Source organism: Aedes aegypti, chromosome 1, assembly GCF_002204515.2.
Source record: "Aedes aegypti strain LVP_AGWG chromosome 1, AaegL5.0 Primary Assembly, whole genome shotgun sequence".
NCBI lineage: Eukaryota > Metazoa > Arthropoda > Insecta > Diptera > Culicidae > Aedes > Aedes aegypti.
In genome coordinates, this window is record NC_035107.1 from 305,296,446 (window position 1) to 305,321,287 (window position 24,842).

The 24,842-nt window shown below is 40.1% G+C and overlaps 1 protein-coding gene across 1 annotated transcript; it reads right to left on the bottom strand.

Moving 5' to 3' along the window:
- Window positions 1-6,644: 6,644 nt before the first annotated feature.
- On the bottom strand, window positions 6,645-7,509 carry LOC5576133 (electron transfer flavoprotein regulatory factor 1). Its single transcript, XM_001662431.2, has 2 exons — window positions 7,082-7,509; window positions 6,645-7,004 (listed from the first exon to the last, which is right to left on the bottom strand). The coding sequence occupies exons 1-2, from the start codon at window positions 7,124-7,126 to the stop codon at window positions 6,795-6,797; spliced, it is 255 nt and encodes an 84-aa protein (XP_001662481.2). The 5' UTR covers window positions 7,127-7,509; the 3' UTR covers window positions 6,645-6,794.
- Window positions 7,510-24,842: the final 17,333 nt, after the last annotated feature.

Here is a 24,842-nt window from a genome sequence, read left to right on the forward strand (position 1 = left end):
TCTGTTATGGTTCGTTACCGTGTGAGCCTTTAGTTTTGAGTGTGTTTTATAACGTTTTGTGAAAAGATAAAGAGGTTTTGTGCCTCTTTGAGAAAGATTTCCTAAAAGAAATCACTCAAAGGGGTTTTTCCCTCTTTCAAAATTATTGATTAACCTTCATCCAGCCAACATACTTTTCACATGCAAAAAACGCACTAAAATGTGCATAACTTTTTTGTTTCTCGATAGATTTTGTTGAAATTTTCAGAACTTCCCGAAAAACTCTTCTAGTTTATGGTCCAGGAAACTTGGGAATATGGTCCACGTGGTTCCGGAGTTATTCCGGATTGTCTTGGGGTACCAAAATTGGCCACATCGTCCATTCAACGTATATCTCAAAACCCAGATGAGCTAGAAGGTTGGTGTCTTCGGCAAAGTTGTTCAGCAGACCAAGAGCTATCCGTCAGTAACAATCTTAGTTGGGAATTTATCCGCTAGGTGGCGCTAGTAACATTTTTCTTCAATCTTCTATAGCTCAAAATCCTTTAGAGCTAGAAGGTTGGTGTCTTCGGCAAAGTTGTTCAGCAGACCAAGGGCTATCTGTCAGTAACAATCCTGATTGGGAATTTATCCGCTAGGTGGCGCTAGTAACATTTTTTTTAATCTTCTATATCTCAAGATCCTGTAGAGCTAGAAGGTTGGTGTCTTCGGCAAAGTTGTTCAGCAGACCAATAGCTATCCGTCAGTAACAATCTTAGTTGGGAATTTATCCGCTAGGTGGCACTAGTAACATTTTTCTTCAATCTTCTATAGCTCAAGATCCTGTAGAGCTAGAAGGTTGGTGTCTTCGGCAAAGTTGTTCAATAGACCAAGGGAAATCTGTCAGTAACAATCCTGATTGGGAATTTATCCGCTAGGTGGCGCTAGTAACATTTTTTCTTCAATCATCTATATCTCAAGATCTTGATGAGTTAGAAGGTTGGTGTTTTCGGCAAAGTTGTTTAGCAGACCAAGAGCTATCCGGGAATAACAATCTTAATTGGTAATTTATCCGCTAGGTGGCGATAGTAACAAATGTTTTTCAATCTTCTATATCTTCTGATCCTGATGAGCTAGAAGGTTGGTGTCTTCGGCAAAGTTGTTCAGCAGACCAAGAGCAATCCGTCAGTAACAATCTTAGTAGGGAATTTGTCCGCTAGGTGGCGTCAGTTACAATTTTTCTTCAATCTTCTATATCTCAAGTTCCTGATGAGCTATAAGGTTGGTGTCTTCGGCAAAGTTGTTCAGCAGACCAAGAGCAATCCGGCAGTAACGATCTTAATCGGGAATTTATCCGCTAGGTGGCGCTAGTAACATTTTTTTCTTCAACGATCTATATCTCAAGATCCTGAAGAGCTAGAAGGTTGGTGTCTTCGGTAAAGTTGTTTAGCAGACTGAGGGCTTTCTGCAATAGCAAAACCAGTTGAGAGTTTATCCGCTAGGTGACGCTAGTAACATTTTTTTCAATCATCTATATCTCAAAATTTTGATGAACTAGAAGGTTGGAGTCTTCGGCAAAATTGTTCAGCAGATCAAGGGCTATCTGGCAGCAACAAACCTAATTGGGAATTTATCCGCTAGGTGGCGTTAGTAACAAATTATCTTCAATTTTATTTATCAAAAGTTAACAAGCAGTTCAATGTTCGGTGGCTCCAGTTTGTCTTCGGCAAAATTGTTCACATCGTGGCGAAAAGTTTAAACTCACATTCTTATGAGCACTTCCACAGTTATTAACTGAGAGCTTTCTTTGCCGAATGACCATTCTTGCATTACACTTTTTTATACTAAATTTAGGGGAGAGATTTTAGTGATTTTAGTATTTTATTTTTTGCAAAAAATGAAGTGTTAATTTTCAATTAGTCATTCTTGCATGTATTTATCGTATGGCAGGTACGGAGATACTCTATGCCCTGGGAATCGAGAAAATTTCCTTTACGAAAAGATCCTCGACCAGCGGGATTAGAACCCACGGCCCTCAGCATGGTCATGCTGAATAGCTGCGCGTTTACCGCTACGGCTATCTGGGCCCCAACAGTTTAGAGCCCCAATATCTGTCTGAGAGTGATAAAATTGATTTTAATGTTGTTCCCTAAATGTCACTAGTGATATTTTCATAGAACTTATTATTATTGGATGGCTGAAATCTACCTAGTAGGGATCAACTTGGTTTGAGTTTTAGTGGCGCTGCCACTTTTTTTTTTAAAAAAAAGATTTTTTTTTTCAAGATCCTCGTACGCTAAAATATCGGTCTTTTAGGATTTTTTTCAAGCAACAAAAATCTTCCTTAAAACAATCCAACTGAAATGTTAAAGACAACGGTTTAAATGCTCAACTTGCTGCTCAACGCTAAGGTTTAAAGTAAGAGCAAGCTGAGTACAAGTAAATGCAAATAATGACACTGATAACAAAACTTGTTGAATTTGTTTTTTGAGTTTTGAGTTATTAAAAACTTCCTTGAGTTGATGTTTCTTAACTCGATATCGAAAACATTAATTTACTGGGATTGTGTGAAAAGTTATTCCCATGAATAATCAAAACGCAAGGGGATTCCTGTACCGAAAAAATCGATACTCAACGCGTCATGCACATGCAATATGCACATAAATTGAAAAGTTATATGGAATAATTTTGTATGGCAAAATTCGTCTGATGTACTATGTACTTCACGACATTGAAAACTATATTCAGGAAAGTATTTTTAGTACCGGTTGTACATAATGGAGAAAAACAAAAATCCTCACAAATGTCTTTGTCAAACAAACGTTTTGGTATTCGGGAAATTTCTAGTGATATATCTTTCTCCATAAAAATGAAACGATTGTAATTATTTTGCTCAACTGTAGGAATTTTATCAGGATTATAGGATAGCAAAAATCCTACCACCACAGTCTAGAAATATATGCTGTAGACAACAACCTTCTAGCGGATGAATTCTCAATAAGATTTTTCTCCGCCAGATATATAGTGCATTTTCGATTTTGGCAACATGCCAAAAAACCTTTATGGTGCCCAAATCGAACCGTGCAAAATAGAATGGTTGTATTTATTGAAGAAAAAATGTTACAAGCGCCACCTAGCGGCTAAATTCCCAATCAGGATTGTTATGACAGATAGCCCTTGGTCTGTTGAACAACTTTGCCGAAGACACCAACCTTCTAGCTCTACAGGATCTTGAGCTATAGAAGATTGAAGAAAAATGTTACTAGCGCCACCTAGCGGATAAATCCCAACTAAGATTGTTACTGACGGATAGCTCTTGGTCTGCTGAACAACTTTGCCGAAGACACCAACCTTCTAGCTCATCTGGGTTTTGAGATATACGTTGAATGGACGATGTGGCCAATTTTGGTACCCCAAGACAATCCGGAATAACTCCGGAACCACGTGGACCATATTCCCAAGTTTCCTAGAAAAGTTTTTCGGGAAGTTCTGAAAATTTCAACAAAATCCATCGAGAAACAAAAAAGTTATGCACATTTTAGTGCGTTTTTTGCATGTGAAAAGTATGTTGGCTGGATGAAGGTTAAATAAATAATAATAATAATAATAAAATATACCGGATGTGGCCATTCGAACGTAATGTCCGGAAGAACCGGCTGTAGATTTGTTGGATACTAAACCGTTTCAATTCTCGAAAAGTAGAAAACAAATATAATTATGCACTTAAATTGCTTCCCATAAGCTTGGCACAGATGTTCAAATACAAATTGGCCACTTTATCGTAAGTTTGAGGCGTCCCGGGACCCAAATAGGTCATTTGTAGGATTAATCGAATGCAAAACTCATAGTTATCCAATTCAACCATTTCTCAAAAGGTTTACACTTATGCAATTTTCTTAAAATTCCGCCATGTAGTGGCCACATTATAGCCGATTCCGGAAATTATATGTGACTTGAAGTTTACATACCTTCAGGGGCACAAACGCACAGTACCCTACTCACCCGACCCAGTGATCCACCGGAATAACTTCGGCCACAGGAATATTTCCGCGTGCCTCTGTCCACTTCTAGAAACTAGAAATGTGTGCCAGTATACTGACAAAAAATCATATGAATCCATTAAGAATTCGCTGAGCGGTGAGGGTTTTAAAATGTTGCTTTCACTCAGGCCTATACGGGTTAACCAGTTTCGAATACGCTACTACTTTTTGCTTTTTTGCTGAGAGTCAAAGGATGGTAATACCAAGAAATTTGGCCATAAGTAGAAAAAAAGTGTTCACTTTATAAAATGAACAGTCCTTAATTTCTGGCTACGCTGCTGCATCGTATAAATAAATCAACAAAAAAAAGATAACATATGAATTTTTTTATCGCAGATTTCAATTTTTCTTTTAGTGATTCGATTATCCGGAGTGAAAGGAAAATCGATACTCCGGATAATCGAGTCCGACCTTTACTATTTTACGATAAGATCTTACAAAATGGTTTAGGCTTAAGAAGTACATAGTTTTCCTAAGAAAAGCACATAACAAAAATCCTAATGAACAAATTGTATGTTGGTATTCTTTACTATTCTACTTAAGGTAGAGCTTTAAACCTACCAACAATATTTTATCAATCTCTGACACTAGGTCACTAGGTAGATAGATTGATGCATTACTCTCATCAAAAAAGTAAAGTAAAAACCGTGTTAAAAAATGGTTTAGATTACTGAAGAAACTATATTTGTATGAAAGCGAGCCAAATCTTGAGCTTTTATCACATTCTTAGGTACAAATTTTACTCTTTCTGGTCGTTTTATTAATAAATCCCATACTTTTAAAATCATCTTTGCATATTTATCTATCCAGAACAAATTGTAAGCGTTTTTCTCCAAATGTATTGACAGATAATCTCAGAATAACACATTTTGAAAATAATGCATGCGAAATAAATTCAATTTCAGTGAAACAGTGTTCCTAATTTTGATGATTGTCATTGTGCTTTGAGAGGTCATCTGAAAATAAAACATTTGTTTTTCGATTGTGCTTAAAATTTGACGTGAAGACTAAATAACCAAATCTATGAAGGCGTAGGTTACTATTCATATTATTACTATATTAGTACTTCCGCCAGGACGTATTTTAAACCTAAAAACTCTCCTCGTATTTGTTCCACTTAAATTTGAAATATTTTTCTCTGAAAAATTGGTTGAAAATTGGTTTTATGATATCTGAAAAATGGTTGTTCCAAAAATAACTAGATATTTTTTAGTAGGCTTCTGATTGATGATGCTTTTGAAGAACAAGTGTTTTTCAAAAATAAAAAAATTATAATGTAGAATTTTCCAACCAATTTCTAATAATCATTAATTTTGATAACCTCAGAAAATCGACCGTTCTAAACGTTATACCTATAAGAGTGAAATTTAATTATTTTGGTAACTTTTTTATTACCACAACATTGTACTAGTCGAACGATGTACAGAAAACCGATTGCAATTTTATTGATAAATTAAAAAGATATAGCATGTACAAGGTGTCCACTTTATAAAATGAACAGTCCTTATTTCTAGAAACATTAGGGGTCTTGAAAAGCAATAAAAAAGTTTTTGACCGGCGTACAAAAAACCCTTTTTTTAAACCCCTCTTATCCTACCTACGTCCAAAACTCTTAAATCATTTATATTGTATATTGCGATACCGTCAACGCACCAGTATCCGCTTATGTTTCAGTAGTCCGCTCACGAGTTCAAAAAGTAAGGTAATTTGAGTAAATACACAAAAAAATGTCCACAGTATGGTTCTATTTGTCGATTTGAATTATATTGGGCTCTGCACTATTTTGATTTTGTATGGGATTTTGACTTTTACTGGCCTTGTTGTTTATAAATTTTGTGAAAGTGTGAAAGAGAGAGGAAGATTTTTGTGCAGAGCCCCATAGCGGCTAAAGTTTTCAAATTTACGTTGTGTAAACTTATCATTTTTCAGTGTGAGCGGGCTACTGGAACATGAGCGGAAACTGGTGCACTGATGGTACTAAATTATCTCAAGTTTATGCAAAAAAAACTTAAACAAGAATATCAAAAAGCATATTCCGGATAATCGAGTCTAAAATTTCGGATAATCGAATCCCGGATAATTGAGTCCGACCTGTAGTTAAATTATGCACAGAAAACTGATTACGATTTCATTAATACAGTTAACTCTAACTCCCTTACTCGATACTCCGTATCTCGATATCGAGTTAGAGAACCATAGTAAAAGTTGGTTTTTATGGCTAACTCGATGGTCCCTTGGATCAAAATTGCACTGGTTTTGTGTTCTATAACTCGATGGTCTCTTCGATATCGAGTTATGAAGAGTTGACTGTATATAAAAAAAATAGCATAAACAAGATGTCCACTTCAATATCCTCTTCTTCTTGGCATTACGTCCTCACTGGGACAAAGTCTGCTACTCAGCTCAGTGTTCTTATGAGCACTTCCAAAGTTATTAACTGAGAGCTTTCTTTGCCAAAGCTGCCATTTTTGCATTCGTACATCGTGTTGCAGATACGATGGTACTCTATGCCCAGGGAAGTCAAGAAGGATATTTCCATTACGAAAAGATCCTGTACCGACCGGGAATCGAACCCAGACACCTTCAGCATGGCTTTGCTTTGTAGCCGCGGACGTTAACCACTCGGCAAAGGAAGGCCCCTTCCACTTCAATATAAAAAATACAATCTCTATTTTATTAGGTAACTGTAAATATACACAATCATCAGTCTGATCTAATTAGAAAAAAATATGTAGTTGATTCCTGCATTCGAATCACTCAGGAATAAAATCAATCGCAAACGTGATCCATCCCCGATCACTTATCGTCGTAGTACCGCTTCTTCATGGCACGATACTTGCGCAAACTGTACAGCGCCTCGATCTCCTTGATCACGTACTCGCCCAGCTGGATTGCCTTCTGCACCTTCTCCGGGTCGGTTTCCCCGCTTTGCCGCTTGAACGCATTGTAGCACTTCTGGCGGAACTTTTCCGGCCCACCGGGATACTCGCGGCCCAGGTATTGGAGCTAAAATTCATGATAAAAAAAATATTTAAGATCTATTTCTTACAAATACAGATTTGCTAAAGTGGATGCGATCTTACCCGTTTGTAGAGATCCAGAACGCGACTCCGAGTGCTATTGGACATGGCGATTCGACTGGAGACGTAACATTTGCACTAGCGACGATGTATATGTTTATTTTTATAATAATTCGCCTCAGCGCAGTTATTGACGATTTTGTTTTCAGCTATTTATGATCGTTGACGATTACGAAAGCAAACAGCTGACTGGACTCGTTTGGATACAATCGGACGAGGGGTGATTCGTATGTAACCGATTGAGAAGTTCAAACTAATTTAAAAACTTTGAGATGTCAAATTCGAATAATTCAATCCAGGGTTTGAACAAAACTTCAAAAACTATCAAATATCTTGCTTATGATGATTTGCAAACATATATCTTGGTTAAATAATGCTTAAACACTGAATCGCAGTAGGCTGCTCTTTTTTTCCTAATGGAACAGACGAATGAATGTGGCCGGTCTAGAAAGACCATCATTGTCAATGTCGTTGATGGTATGCGTCCGGTTCATATCACAAACAAGTTTTTTTTTCCTGTTCAGACTCAAAAGCGTTGGCACAGAAGTTCTTTTTGTAACATAATACGATGGTTGCAAAGGTAACCTTTCTCTTTATCACCACTGCAGAGCGTTTAGGCATCTTTGAAATTATTGAACATTGAACACTTTTTGAACATCTTATCACTCTTTAGTAGTTTTAATCCCTCTTATTTAGTGAGCTATTACGCTAACTATAAAGCTTTCTAACGTTCTCTAGCGCTCCATCTAGAGCACGTAACATTTCTTCTTCTTGGCATTAACGTCCTCATTGGGACAGATCCTGCTTCTCAGCTAAGTGTTCTTATGAGCATTTCCACAGTTATTAGCTGAGAGCTTTCCTTTGCTAAAGTTGCCATTTTCGTATTGTGGCAAGTACGATGATACTCTATGTCCCAGGGAAGTCAAGGAAATTTCCATTACGAAAATATCCTGGACCGACCGGGAATCGAATCCAGACACCTTCAGCACGGCTTTGCTTTGTAGCCGCGGACTCTAACCACACGGTTAAGGAAGGCCCCAACTTATCTGGACCTAGCAATTATAATTGTTAATAAGTTTCTAGCATCTCTAATTTTACTCTAAGACTTTTGATTTTAATGCTTCAAACGATATTATATAGGGGAAGGGGTGGTAAAATGAACACCTTAAAGAAATCATTTTGTTTCTGATATAAAGACGAGGAAATTGGGTAGTTCTATCGCACAACATCAACAATAGGGATGTAATCTATAGCATCGACATGGATTCAGACTAAAATATCTAAATGTTCACATATTTTCATCGCTATCAAAAAGCGATGCAAATGTTCATTTTACCTGCACTATGTGGGTAAAATGAACAGCGACTGGTGGTAAAATGAACACCATGCAAAAAACGTGAGCGAAACAAATAGTTCTGAAAATTTTCAGTACTCCACCGAAAATACTTCCATTAATGATTGTAACCCAATCAAAAAAAAAATCTAAAGGTATCAGATTTGACATCATATCGTAACGATATTCACCGCACTGAAAAATCTAAATTTTTGTTGATATTATCACTTCAATTGAGCTACGTATCAACACGAACACTCAAATTGATGCTCTAAATCGCCCGTGCGTAATAAAGATTAATCGAAATTTGTTTTTTATCGGTAAAAGGCACGGTGTTCATTTTACCACCACTTCCCCTAGTTCTGAGTGAACTAACACTGATCGCTTAGCACTCATAATCGCTCTTCAGCTCTCTTAGAACTTTACATAGCTCTGTTTGAAAAATTACGCGAGATTTATTTATTATTACTATCTAATTTCTTTCATTTCTTCTCATCGCTACCTACACTGAAACGAATTTTATTGTTGAAATTACTGAATCCATGGTAAAATTAAGAACTGCACCAACGATTTTCAACCGACTACATTATTCTGTCAACTCTACCAAAACATAGTCAACATAACTACACAAGAAAATATATTCGGTTTATTTAACCACAGTTGCAGTATTTATGACTAGAAACATGCTTGATTTGACAAGTTTCGCATTGTGCTTTTGACCACACTGTGTTGTACGGTGGGTGTCACGGATTGAAATACAATGCTTTTTAGTGGATGCTACTATGGACATGGTCACATTTACTGCACTGCTCAGTGATTTGTACCAGATTATAGTAAACTTAACAGATTTTTGTAGTCGGTTGAAAATCGTTGGTGCAGTTCTTAATTCTACTATGCAATCGGTAGATTATACAATAAAATTTGTTTGCGTGTAGGTCTAACAGTTAAGTTGTCTTCAAGTTTTCTATATCGCCCTCTAGCGGCTCAAATCGTTAACAAACACTCCGAGTGGCTCTCATGTGCTCCTAATCACTATCTAGTGCTTCTATCCATGGAATTCAATCTGTGCCATGATGAGTGTATTGTTACTTTTGTAGTTACTATAGGTGAGTATCTGTCCATGTTTGGGGAAAACGACTGATAGAAAACAATAAAGAGTACCGTAATTTCGGGTGAAATTGATCACTTTTCACGGTTTTTCTTGTCTGATTTCTATAATATTGACAATGCCAAACAACTGAATGCAGTAAAACAAGTATGAAGTTGAGCCTCATTGACTCAAGTATCGACATTTTCTAAAATATGTAATTTTAGTGGTAAAAAATATGTCTCAAATAAAAAATCGGGAGATCTCATTTCGGGGTGAAATTGATCACTTATCAATACCATTATTGTTGGTTTTCAAAACAACTTTACATAATAAATTTGAGCTTCCTGAATCCGAATATGCTTGTCAAATTCTTAACAATACAATATTTATAGAAATAATGAATGTTTAAATTTCAAGAATAACGCAGAAAACGCCTAAATGTATGCAATTTCCTGAGGAATTTCCTGATATATACCAGAAATTCAATGATATCAACCAAATCAACGAATTGGTACGAGTTTTGGTTATGAAATCTAGTTAAGGGATATATTTTGAGTATCCTCACAAACTTTCAGGATTATACCATGTCCAAATCCTTGTCTAGAACTAGAAGTTTATTGATGTTTGTCAACACTGCACCGTATAAGATTTTGAAATTTTACATTATTTTAATAGAACTGAACATTTTTCAACGCAAAAAACTTCACAACACACAATATGGACATACTTACGACAAACTACGTTCATTCACTGCAGGTTACATTGATATTTGTGCTCCATTAGGAAGAAATAAAATCGAGTGACACAGTGATCAATTTCACCCTACTGATCAATTTCACCCGAATTTACGGTATCAGGTATAGATTGCGTGTTCTGTGTCTCTCAATATCGCCCCTATCGCCAATCTTTTGACATATAACCTTATTCCTTCTAACATTTTAAGCCTACCTAAGTATCTTCTATTCGCATCCATATGAAAGAGAATAAATAGTAGCGATAAGGAGCAGTAGAAAGGGTTCAGAATCAATTTAAAATTATAAAGAGTGGATTTTGAGCTATTCAGAATAGTAGAGAGTGATTTGAAGCTTTAGTCGCTAGTTATAGGAGAGGTTAAGAGTGACGAAATTTAGGGAGCAATCTGAAGCAATTTGGAGATTTAGAAAGCGAAATGGTGCAGCAGAAACAAATTAGTAGCGTTTGGAAGCGATTTAGTGGGATTTCGAGCAGTATAGAGCGATTTTGAGATGTTGAAAGCCATAAGGAGCTTTTCGGAGTCATAAGAAGTAATTTGGAGCGTTAGAAACTGAAATGGAAAAGAACAATATTCAGAAGAGAAAATAGAAGAAACACAAAAAGATTTTGAGAGACAAAAGTAAATAAAAATAAAACAAAACCAGACGAAAGGAAACAAAGAGAAGTGAGAGAAATGAAGAGAATTAAGAAGGAAGACAGAGAGAATCTTATAACAAGATGAAGGAAAGCGAAAGGTAGACGAAGAAAATCCACTACGAAGAGAATTGAAAGAAACGAAATGTTTTTTATTAAGAGATACGAAGATGAACTAAAACAAAGAGAACTAAGAAAAAAAACAAAAAGAATCAAGAAAAATCTAGAAGAACATGAAGGAAGCATTAGAAAAAATAATAAATAAATATGGACGTAGATAGTTTATGTTGTAAGGGTGGCGTAGATATTCTTGGATAGAATTGAAAAGAGACGAAATGAGATTTTAAAAGAGACGAAGAGAATATTAAAAAAAAAAATCTTTCCTAATTGATTTTTTAGTTTTGAAAGATCAATTTAGCGTTATTTCTCTGCGTGAAGCGACGAGGAGCAATTCTTACTATTCCGTACGTACGTGAAGTAGTAGTTATCGATCGTAAAAAAATTGCTGAATTCTGAAATTTTAAGAGTTTTTCGGCAATGTTAAAATAGTCAGGATTTGGAGCAAAACGGTATTCAATCGTGTACACCTATTTAGTCCAAACATAAAAGGATACAATATTTAACTTAAATTTGCGAATGTGTACTTAACTATTTGATGAACATTTGACATGTTTCCAAATTGGAATTTTTGTCAGTATTTTAAAAATTTCGTGGCTTCGTGTCCGTGTGGCTGTTGTCGTCAGGTTAATTGTGTTATGTAACGTGCATTTGGTTCTAGTTTAGTGAGAAATATATCTCAAATCGACTCTGGATTCCAGAAGAAATAAACATTAAAAAGGGGCACAAATGTAATGTGGAACAACAAAGACAAAGACCTCCAAAGTAAATCTAGAATATAGATGAAGAGAACCGATGGCGTTCGAAATGAGATGAGAAAAAACTAGATAAACTTCGCTTTAAATTAAAAACAGACAAAGAAAAACTTAAAATAAATTAAGAATATCAAAAAAAAAACTAAAAAACTCAAACAGAGATAAATAATCTAGAAAAAAAGAAAATACACTAACAATATCAAGATAGTTTAGCAGAGAATCAAATGAAATTGAGAAAAAAGACGAAGTTCAGAAGGAAGACGAGATAATATTCTAAGCGAAACAAAAAAAGGAAAAATAATCGAATTAAGAGAAGCGACGTAAAATCTGTAAAGAACCCTAAGATATTCTAGATGAGAGAAAAAGTAAATCTAAAAGGGGGACCTAAACAATTTGGTAAAGTTCAGAGACAAACAAGGGATCGTCCATAAATGACGTAGTTTTTTAGGCCAATTTGGCACCCTCCCCTTCCCGATCGTAGCCTATTTTTCCATACTTAATGTATGGTTGCTCACAACATCGTTGACTCCCCGATCTTCCCTACAATGCTACGTCCTTAATGGATGGTCGCTAGAATATAAAAGAAAGAAAAGAATGAAAACAAGAAATTAAGAACACAAAAGACGAAGGACATAATTTAACAGATGGATAAGGTTTAGAATATAGTTGAAAAGATGAAGATAATCTACAAGTAAGATGCTCAAAAAATATAGAAAAAAGTATGGAAATAAAAAAAAACAAAAAAAATAGGAGAGGCGAAAGGAGACGAAGATAATTTAGATAGAGTCGAAGGAAACCAAGAAAAAAAAAACGAAGAAAGCCTGGAAGAAAAGCAAAAAGGAACGAAATGAATTTAAAAGAAATTTCAACAGAATTGAGAAATGAGAGGAAGACAAAAACAGAATAAAATTATCTAGAACTGCCGTGTGCTGTACAAGATGCCTTCGTTGCATGTCGCTTGACCGTCTCATGGTAGACTGTCATGGATAGTTCATTGATGACAGCCGTCGAAATACTGTCGTGAGGCAGTACATTTGGGAAACCGGTTTCAGCTTCAAAATGGCTATATAGAGGTGAAATGGAAACAAAAAAAAAAGATTTTAAGGAAAGACTAATAGTGACGAAACAAAAATAGATTAGAACCGAAAAAAGGAAGAGACTTTAGGCCTATGCGAAATTCACTTCAGGGATAGAGAATCTCCTTCCAACCGAATGGTTGTGTGCGATATGATTCAGCAACTCGCAATACATATTAAGATTTCCATCTGATGGTTTGTAACAAAATATTGCCTACAAAGTACGTCGAATAATTGCAGACTGGTGTGAGCCATCATCCATTTTACGGTCATGATCCTAGAAAATGAAGAAGTGTATTTTGTTTTTCTTTGTAGAAAAGTGAATCTGTCTTAAACATAGGCTAAAAGAGGCATACGTAATCACGAAAATAGGCGAAGAAAATCTAGAAGAGGGAGTCTATAAAAGAACAAAGAAAAATTTGTAAGGACAGAAAAATATTTAAAAAAAATTTGAAGAGAATGTTCTAAAAAAACGAAGAGATTATGGAGAAGATGAAAGACAAAACGAGACGAAAAAAGGCTTAGTGGAGGAACGAAAAGAAGTATGGAGAGAGATAAATAGGAACCTAGAACAAAAAAAAGAAGAGAGAGTAGATAAAATAGAAACAGAAAGACAGTCAGGAAGAGTTCAAATGAATCTAACAAAAAATGAAAACAAAACAAAAAGAGAGTCTAGAAGAGAGGTGGAGAAAAAAAATAGGAAAAAAATACGAGATTCATGAAGAGAGACCATGAGAGGCTAGAAGAAAAACTAATACAATGCAGTGAATAAATCAAGAGTCAAGAAGAGAAAAGAAAAATGCAGAAATATTCAGAACCGACACAAAAAAAAAGTTAAAAAAAACTATTAGAATTTATAAGAGAGAGGTTATAAATAAACAGGAAACGAAAAGACAAAAAATGGCGTAAAGAAACAAACAGATGGAAGAAAGCTAAAGATAAGTTTTCTAGAACAGAAACAAGAAGTTATAGAAGGACGAAGATAATATAAAGAGACAGCAAAATAACCGACTCAAAGTCTTGATAATAAAAATAATGATAATTGATAAGAGAATCTAGAAGGGAAACGAAAAGAATTTACAAGACAGTCAAAGTCCTTCAAAACTTCGTCAGAATTGAAACTCAGAAGTGTTCTCTTCGTCATCGATCTGAAAAATATTGGGCTCAAAATTTGCATCAATAATTCAAAATGAGCGCGTCTTGCCGAAGAAGCTTTGGCTGACGAAAATGCCGCATGACGATGGGAACAAAAATACGTAAGTTCCCCTACGTTGAAAGCATGTGTTACACAGTCGGTGGCGAATAATAATAAGAATATCTAGATAAGTTTCATATTCACTTCATATCGAGATGGTAGAGTGGAACGGGGACAAAACTGATCACCTCAGTAGTCGCGCTATTATACTGTGTACAACACTGATGCAAAAAGCTCGCTTGCCATACATAGCATCAGTGTGGTGGATCTACGGGTGGCGAAGGGTGTGACGACCGAGAGGAGACGAAGAGAAGATAGACGAAGAAATAAAGAAGAAACTAAACAAGCCAGCCAGTGAAGTCTAGAAGAGAGACGAAGAAAATCTAGGAAAAAAGGCGACGACAATTATGAACCGAAGACAATTTAGAAGAGAGAGAAAGTAAGCTTTAGCAGCGACAAAGAATGTTCTGTTCAGATACGAAAAGAAAAGGGAGAAAAGAAGCATCTATAACAGAAAAAATAGGCAAATAAAATCTAAAAGAATAACGAAGAAAGTTGAAATAGAGAGACTAAGGCTTTTGCTGCGAGTCGGGTGAGTCGATCTTTTTTTTCTATCTTTATTAACGAGATTTTTAACCCTAGGCTAGTTCATCTCGGGACCAACGGTTTTACTTCCCTCCCGAAGGAAGTCGTCACTAAACTTTTTTGTGACTTTCTTGGGGATGGGATTCGATCGCAGGTCCTCGGCGTGAGTGGCGTGTGATCTAACCACTACAACAGGTCGGTCCCCCGAGTCGATCTTATTTCATATGGACCGTCGTGCGGGGTGACATTGGTCCAAAAGGGTGACTTTGGGCCAAGATTTTTACAGCAAACTAATACCAGAATAATGAAAACAATGTGATAAGCTTCAAGAATACGTTATAAATAGCCACTGGATGGTCATGGATTAGTTTTTTGCCTCCCGTGCTAGTCAAGAGATGCATCGAAAAGGGCGGTCAAAGTCACCCCCTAGGACCAATGTCACCCCGCACGACGGTAATAAGAGAGGTAAAGAAAATCTAGAGTATAGATAAATGAATATGAAGATAGACTAAATGTGAAATAAGGAGAGACTAACAGAATTGAGAAGAGAATTCAGAAGAAAGAGAAGAAAGAACTGAATGTAGATGAAAGACGGGGAGAGAGAGAGAGAGAGAGAGAGAGAGAGAGAGAGAGAGAGAGAGAGAGAGAGAGAGAGAGAGAGAGAAGAGAGAGAGAGAGAGAGAGAGAGAGAGAGAGAGAGAGAGAGAGAGAGAGAGAGAGAGAGAGAGAGAGAGAGAGAGAGAGAGAGAGAGAGAGAGAGAGAGAGAGAGAGAGAGAGAGAGAGAGAGAGAGAGAGAGAGAGAGAGAGAGAGAGAGAGAGAGAGAGAGAGAGAGAGAGAGAGAGAGAGAGAGAGAGAGAGAGAGAGAGAGAGAGAGAGAGAGAGAGAGAGAGAGAGCTCCAGGTCGAACCGAAATTACGATCTTTAAATATGATGTCTTCGGCAAAGTTGTAGATAATTCAAATACAAACAACTTTGCCAAAGACACCTAGTGTGTATTCAGCCGCCAGTCCAAAATGCGGGAGTATTTTATGAACGACCCCGTAAAACTAGTTTTTCTCCGATATTTTGAAAATGCGACGTTTCCGGTAGCAACAATGTTCTACAAAATTGTGTTAACAGTCAAAACGAATCATTCTCTAGAAGACACTAGGTTTCTAAAGACCAAGAAAAAAAAGTTATAACCATTTAAGTGCAAAAATCAGTCATTTTTGGGGTCCGTGTATTTATTCGGGTGGCAGCTGGTGGCAGATGAAACCTACACGGGAAAAAATTCTGTGGTAAAAATGACTATTTTAGCTGACTACGCCCATTCTTAAAACTACCATGGAATTTCAGACCAATTTACTATGTTTACGGTACATCCCACCACATTACTGGTGCATTTGACAGACATAAATTACAACAATCAAGCGCATTTCTGGTCTGCTGAAAATTGCCGGTGCGAGCGCTTAAGTTAACCCCCTAAAATAGTAGTTTTTACCGCACAATTTTTTTGCGTGTAGTAGGATTCACAACACATCATCAAAAGTCACGGAGCCTGGCCTGTTGTGTGTTGGCACGGTGTGGGACTCACGTTAGGCGTGCTTAACCACTAAAAAACTTTCCCTACTGCTCCTGTGCCTCGATCTCCCCCGGAACTACATCAGGCAACTTCATCGGGGGAGGGCTGTGCTCATGCACTTCTGTGCTCATGCACTTCTTCAATCTCAGCCTCTAACTGTTCTGCTAGTTCGCTGTTGGAGCGTTTTGCCCAATTGGCGGTTGAACATCTCGCCAGGACTTTGGACAGCTTTCTGTGCGACGACGCATACTTCCCTTGGGCTGGCCTCGCGTCAGAGCTCTGTTGATCTTCTACTGGACGCTCATGTGCACTTCGTTGCTCTACGACGACTTGTTCTCCGCTGCTGCTGTTCGAGCTCTCCTTGTTGACCAGTTGGATGCCGAGGTCGGTCCAGCGATTCCGGTTGGAGGATGACTTCCGGTTCACTGGCGCCCAGACGACCCAAAACTGGTTTGTGATGATCGATGCTACTCGGCTTAGTCCCCGACGGTGGAGCTAGCCTACTCCGGCTACGCGCTTCTTCATGATTCGATACAGGCCGGTGGAGTGCCGAAATCGGTCCAGCGATTCCGGTTGGAGGATGGCTTTCGGTTCGCTGGTGCTCCGACGACTCAAGCCGGTGATACGCTACGTACTACTCAGAGTAGTCCCCGGCGGTGGATCTATCCTACTCCGACGAAGATTTCCCCGGCGGCGGAAGATCTCCCGAACCGATGCTATCCGGGCAGATGCCGAGGTCGGTCCTGCGATTCCGGTGGAGGGAAGCTTCCGGTTCACAGGCGCCCCGACGATCATTTGCCGGTGCAACAACGCGATCTACTCAACTAGTCCCCGGCGGTGGACTTAGCCTACTCCGAAGCTGGCCGGGCAGATGCCGAGGTCGGTCCTGCGATTCCGGTGGAGGGAAACTTCCGGTTCACAGGCGCCCCGACGATCATTTGCCGGTGCTATTTCGCGAATTACTCAGCTGGACCCCGGCGGTGGACTCAGCCTACTCCGACTCGACGTTGGTCGGCCAAGTGCCAGGGTCGGTTCTGCAATTCCGGTTGGAGGATGGCTTCCGGTTTGCAGGCGCCCCGACGACTATTAACCGATACTACGCTACGCCCGCTCTACTTGGTCTAGTCCCCGACGGAGGATCTAGCCTACTCCGATCGCGACCCGGAGCTCTCTGGTCTTCACGCCATCTCCTTTGCAGCAACGACATAATCGCCGTTATTCCCCTGTTCACCGCATTCCAGGTGCTTTCATGCTGGCACATGTTCTGCACGATGTTGTCCGGATTTAGAACGCTTGCGGTTTCTGGCATCATCTCGCTTCGTATATCCCTGAATCGAGGGCAGTCGAATATAACGTGCTCCGGTGTCTCCTCGATATTTGGACAGGCCGGACAATGTGGAGATTCTGCGTGTCCGAATCTGTGCAGATATTTCCGGAAGCATCCATGGCCTGACAGAAACTGGGTCAGGAAGAAGTTAACTTCTCCATGTTTTCTGGTCGTCCACACCGACACGTTAGGAATGAGCCTGTGGGTCCACCTTCCTTTCTCCGAGTTATCCCACTCCTGCTGCCACCTGGCCATTGTGTCCAACCTAATGGTATTCCTCACATTCCGTGTGTCCCTTTGCTGGTAACATGCGATGTCTTCAGCCAGAGTGATGCAGATGGGGATCATTCCGGCGATAACGCACACTGCCTCCGATGATATAGTGCGGTAGGCACTCGCAACCCGTATAGCCATGAGCCGGAACGTACCTGCCAGCTTATCTCGGTTACGTTTGGTTCCCAACGCTGCAGCCCAAGCCGGGACTCCATACCTCAGTATAGACGATGATACGGTCGCTAGAAGACGCCTCGTGCTGCTTCTTGGTCCTCCAATGTTGGGCATGATCCTGGCTACGGTGTTAGCAGCTTTCGCTGCCTTTTCGCAGGCATAGTCTACGTGGCTGTTGAAGTTTAGCCTGTCGTCGACCATTACTCCGAGATGCTTTAGAGAGCGCTTCGATGGGATTGCGTGCCCTCCGACGTTGATTTCCAACTGCTGTACCGCCTTGCAGTTGCTGACCAGCACCACCTCCGTTTTATGATGAGCCAACAGCAGCTTGACTCCAGTCATCCACGATTCGATGGTGTCTAGCGATTCCGCCGTCAGCATCTCCAACTCCTCCGCAGTCTCACCAGTTATCGCAAGAACGACGTCGTCTGCGAACCCGACGATCTCGACTCCATTCGGCAGTGACAAGGTTAGCACTCCATCGTACATCATGTTCCACAATGTTGGACCAAGTATGGATCCTTGTGGAACTCCCGCCGTGACTTCAATTGACATCCGTCCCTGGTTCGTGTCGTAGACCAGTACCCGGTTCTGGAAGTAACTTTGCAGAACTTTACACAGATATCCGGGAACCCGCATTCTGTGTATGGCTGCGGCAATAGCCTCCCAACTGGCACTGTTGAACGCGTTCTTGACGTCTATTGTTACCACTGCGCAGTATCGATTGCCTCTCCTCTTCTGCTTGGCCGCTTTCTCCGCGCACGCGATGACTGCCCGAACAGCATCCACCGTCGAAGTCTTTTTACGGAATCCGAACTGCCTTTTCGACAATCCGTTCTCGCCTTCCGTGTAGACCGTCAGCCTGCCGAGGATGACCTTCTCCAAAAGTTTGCCAAGAGTATCCAGCAAGCATATTGGTCTATATGAAGCAGGATCTCCTGGCGGTTTTCCCGGTTTTGGCAGTAACACCAGCTTCTGCACCTTCCATCTGTCTGGGAAGCAGCCTTCCGCTAGACACTTCTGCAACGCTGTCCTGAATATGTCTGGGAACGCCAAGATTGCTGCCCTTAGCGCAACATTAGGGATACCATCTGGTCCGGGAGCTTTGTTCAGCTTCAATCCTTTCGCAATCGTTATCAGCTCGGCGTTAGACATTTGTATACCGGCATTTTCATCATCTACGTCAGCGTACGGTGTGGGCGGCCACGCTGTTGGAGCATGCGTAGGAAAGAGACCGTTCACTATCGCCTTCAGTTTGTCGGGACACATTTCAGCTGGGGTAACTGGGCCCTTGATCTTCGCCATCACTACTCGATAGGCGTTGCCCCAGGGATTTGCGTCAGCTTCCCGGCACAACTCCTTGTAGCAGTTCGTTTTACTCGTCGATATTTCCCGTTTGAAGGCGGCTCTGGCCAGTCGGTAGGTCACTTTACGCTCTTCCATGCTGGCTTCGGATCTAGCTCTCTGCACGCGTCTTCTGGCTCTTAAGCAGGCTGCGCGAAGGGTGCTGAGTCTGTCGTTCCACCAGTATGCAGGACGCCGTTGATTTCTTGGCTCCAATTTTCTCGGCATAGTTGCGTCACACGCTCTCGCCAACGCTTCTGTCAGCTCTCCTGCATCCATGTTTGGAGCGTCGCTTACTGCTCGGAGTGCTTCGACGAAAAGATCCTTATCGAAATGCTTCGTCTTCCACCTTCGTTCTCCATTCCTCCTCTGCCATACTGCACAACTTCTCTGGCCAACGCAGTAGTGGATCGCTTGATGGTCACTGTGGGTGTATTCTTCGCTAACTCTCCAGTTCATATTGGTGACCAGTGACGGGCTGCAGAAGGTCACGTCGATGATGGACTCCCTACCGTCTTTGCGAAATGTGCTAGCGAGACCGTCGTTGCACAGCCTTACGTCGAGCTTCGCTAGAGCTTCCAGCAAACTGTATCCTCTCGCGTTGGTCAGTCTGCTACCCCACTCCACGGCCCAAGCATTGAAGTCTCCTGCTATTATTACCGGCGTTCGACCGATCAGCTTGTCGGTTAGCACATCCAACATCTGGGTGTACTGCTCCAGTGTCCATCTCGGGGGGCGTAACAGCTACACACGAAGATTCCGTTAATTTTAACGATCACGAAGCCCTCGTATGAGCGTTCGACAACTTCTTGGATAGGGAATCGGCCCATTACTTGAATCGCCGTCGTCTCTGCTCTGTCTGCTACCCAATTGCCGTTATCGGGAGGAACCCGATACGGTTCTGCAATGATCGCAATGTCGCACTTTGTTTCTGTTGTCGACTGCCACAACAGTTGTTGTGCGGCGTCGCAATGATTGAGGTTCACCTGCGTTATCTCCATCATCATTACTGCCCTGCCTTCGCCTTCTGATATTTGGGGCACTTGAAGCCACCCGTCGTATGGGCGTTACCTTCCTCCACCTTACACAGCATGCACCTAGGTGACTTCAGGCAGTCCCTGCCAACGTGACCTACATCATCAGTAGTTGTAAATGTCGATAGTGTCATTAGTATCCACGAGTATCCCTTTAACTTAGAGGAAGTTTTATCAATGACTCTTATTACCCTGAAGTACTTAGTTATGTGATGGGTAGAGGGCTATGTGACTCCAAACTTCTTCTTTTTCTGCTCCTTGACACATTCTTCATCTTTATACACACACTCAATAGGTTCCAAATACTTTTATGAAGAAAGTTCTCAATTAGTCTTTACAAAATGACTCGCCATACAACTATTTTTCGCTTGCAGTTTTAGCTATTTTTCGTACATAGACACTACAGTAAGTGCAAACTATGCAAATTTGGTGAAATATTCTGTTGAGAAAAGAATAAATCATTGAATCACTATTCTGTGAATCAAATCAGTGTTTAAATGTTAACGCAGTTCTTATGGTTGCAACATTCATTTACAAAATGATCTCATATTTAGGCACATGCCTGATTTTGGATTTGAATTCGATACATCACTTAATTTGCTACTCACCGCATCGTTCTTGCACGTGTCATGCAGTAAACACTAGCCTGCTAGTTTATCTTTTTGGTCTTTTAGTGCTATTATTCGACCAATTAAGCGTGTCAGCTGTATAATGCTAGCACGCAGAGTGAATTAAAGTGCTATTTGGTTACTTGGGATGTACGAAAAAACGCAAAAATCTCAAGTGAAAAATAGTTGTAGGGCGAGTCATTTCGTAAAGCTTTTTTTCAGGAGATTAAGAACTTTCTTCAAAAATGTATTTGGAACCTATTGGTTGTGCGTAATGATGAAGAATGTGTCAAGAAGAAGAAAAAGAAGAAGTATGGAGCCACATAGCCCTCTACCCATCATATAACTTAGTACTACAGGGTAATAAGAGTCATTGATGAAACTTTCTCTAAGTAAAAGGGATAGGGGAAGTGGTGGTAAAATGAACAGGGGTGGTAAAATGAACACCGTGCCTTTTACCGAAAAAAAAACAAATTTTGATGAATTTTTATCACGCACGGACGATTTAGAGCATAAATCTCAGTGTTCAAGTTGATACGTAGGTCAATTGAAGTGAAAACATCAACGAAATCTAAGATTTCAGAAAACCATGTTTGAAAATTAGAACTGACATAACTTTTAGCTCGGACGACTTGAGGTTTTCCAGTGAGGATAATATCGTTATGATGTGATGTCAAATCTGATACCTTTAGAATTCTTTTTGAATGGGTTACAATCATTAATGGATGTATTTTCGGTGGGGCAATGAAAATTCTCAGAAATATTTGTTTTGTCCACGTTTTTTGCATGGTGTTCATTTTACCACCAACCGCTGTTCATTTTACCCACATAGTGCAGGTAAAATGAACATTTGCATCGCTTTTTGATAGCGATGAAAACATGTGAAAATTTAGCAATTTTAGTCTGAATCCATGTCGCTGCTATAGATTACATCCCTATTTTTGATGTTGTGCGATAGAACTAAACAAATTCCTCGTTTTTCTATCAGAAACAAGATGATTTCCTTAAGGTGTTCATTTTACCACCCCTTCCCCTACTCGTGGATACTAATGACACTATCGACATTTACAACTACTGATGATGTGTTTTGAATCCTACTAGGTTTCATCTGCCACCAGCTGCCACCCGAATAAATACACGGACCCCAAAAATGACCGATTTTTGCACTTAAATGGTTATAACTGCTTTTCCTTGGTCTTTAGAAACCTAGTGTCTTCTATAGAATGATTCATTTTGACTGTTTACACAATTTTGTAGAACAGTGTTGCACCGGAAACTTCGCATTTTCAAAATATCGGAGAAAATCAGTTTTACGGGGTCGTTCATAAAATACTCCCGTATTTTGGAAATGCGGCTGAATACACACTAGGTGTCTTTGGCAAAGTTGTTTGTATTTGAATTATCTACAACTTTGCCGAAGACATCATATTTAAAGATCGTCATTTCAAAAAAAAATATTTTCGCTGCGCCGCCCGTGGCAAAGTTGCGAACTAACATTTACCGTCAATATATGCGCTATATTTTTAGAAAATTTTCGTCCGAAGACACCATTCCGAAAAAATCACGTTCAAAGGTGCTACAGAATTAAGTTCACGATTTCGGCCGATCGAAATACTGTGTACCGTCGCCCTGCCAAGAAGTCTGACTCCGGCTGAGTGTTGGTACAATGAAAGGCCAAGTTTGGAAAAACTCCGTGTTTTTGGTTGTAAGGCGTTTGCCTGGATACCCAACCAGCACAAAAAGAAATTGGATGCCAAGAGTACCGAAGTCGTCATGGTTGGATATGCTCCCAATGGCTATCGTTTGTGGGACAGGAAGTCTGGACGAATCGTACTCGCTCGAGATGTCAAGTTTAATGAAACTTTTTTCCCGTACGAAAAGAACCGCGAAGAGCATGACAAGGTTCCACTAGTCGTTGTACCGTATGAGCATGAAGAGACTGTTACTCAAGATCAACTGTTAGTAGACGAACGCTATGAGGGTACTCCTGATCCTGGTGTTGATCCTTGTGATGAAAGGCAGCCTGACGATGCATCACTGTTACGTGCTGGTTCTCCGATTGCTGACGACGAGGAAGTTTTCGAGGCGAATCAAACCGGGGCGCTCCCTTCGCAAATAGAACAACTCGAGTCCAATGGACAAGCGACGTTGAGGCGCAGCGAACGGGAGCGCAGGCTCCCCGGTAAGTTGTTGAACTTTTTTACCGGTTACAGAGCAACTTCTGTTGCGTCGTATTCCACAGATGCCCCTCAGTGCTTCAGCGATATCGAACCAAATGGCTGGAGGCTATCGATGACGAACTGAGATCCATGGAGGCAAACGGTGTGTGGAAGCTGGCGTCCTGCCCGCGTGGTGTGAAGCCCCTAAAACCAAATGGGTATTCCGCGTAAAGGAAAATGAAGATGGTCAAGCTGCTCGTTATAAGGCCCGATTAGTAGCGAAGAGCTACCTGCAACGTCATGGCGTGGATTTTGAGGAGACTTATGCGCCAGTTGCAAAGCTATCAGGACGGTGTTAGCAGTAGGCGACTACAAGCGTTTCCATTTTCACCAGATGGACGTGAAAACTGCGTTCCTACATGGAGATCTCAAGGAGGATATGTAGGGGAAGTGGTGGTAAAATGAACAGGGGTGGTAAAATGAACACCTTGACTTTTATCGAGAAAAAACAAATTTCAATGATTTTTTTTCACTCACGGACGATTTATAGCATAAATCAGAGTGTTCGAGTTGATACGTAGGTCAATTGAAGTGAAAATATCAACGAAAACAAAGCTTTTAGAATGTCACGTTTGAATATTAGAACTGATGTAACTTTTAACTGGGAAGACTTGAACTTTTTCAGTGAGGTAAATATCATTATGATATGAGGTCAAATCTGATACCTTTAGAATTCTTTTTGAATGGGTTACAATCATTAATGGATATATTTTTGATAAGGCAATAAAATTTTTCTGAAATATTTGTTTTGCTCACGTTTTTTGCATGGTGTTCATTTTACCACCAGCAGCTGTTCATTTTACCCACATAGTACAGGTAAAATGAACATTTATATCGTTTTTTGCTAGTGACAAAAATATGTGAAAATTCAGCAATTTTAGTCTGAATTCGTGTCGCTGCTATAGACAACATCCCTGTTTTTGATTTTGTGGGATAGAACTATACAAATTCCTCGGTTTTCTATCAGAAACAGGATGATTTCCTTAAGGTGTTCATTTTACCACCCCTTCCCCTACATGGAAATTCCTGCCGGCGTCAAGGCTCCACCGAACATGGCATGTAAGCTGATGAAGTTACTGTATGAATTGAAGCAATCACCACGTTTCTGGAATGAAAAAATCAACAGTCAACTAATCAAGCTTGGTTTCTGCCGATCTCGTCACGACTATTGCCTGTATATTCGTAGCGAAGCTGATGATGAGCTGTACATCGTACTGTACGTTGACGACCTACTAATCGTGGGGAGGAAATTGGAGTCCATCGTTCGTTTGAAGAAGCAACTTTCAACTGTTTTTCGTATGACTGATTGTGGAGAAGCTCGTCATTTCCTGGGTATGAAGATTGCGTACGACCGGCAAACAGGAGTTCTTCAGCTTTCGCAGCAGGCGCATGTGGAAAAGGTTGTAAACGATTTCGGAATGGCAGAATGCAATCCCGCCAAGTCACCCATGGAAAAAGGACTGCAACTACAACGAGAGGGGACACCTACAAGAGAACCCTACCGGGAGCTGTTAGGCATTCTAATGTATATCATGTTGAGCGTTCGCCCGGATATCTGCTTTCCAGTAGGGTACCTGGGCCGATCCAACAGAAGCTCACTGGCAAAGTTTGAAGAGAGTCGTTCGATACCTAAAAGGAAGCTCAAATACTGTACTGACGTTCCAGCGCACTGATGCTCCGCCCCT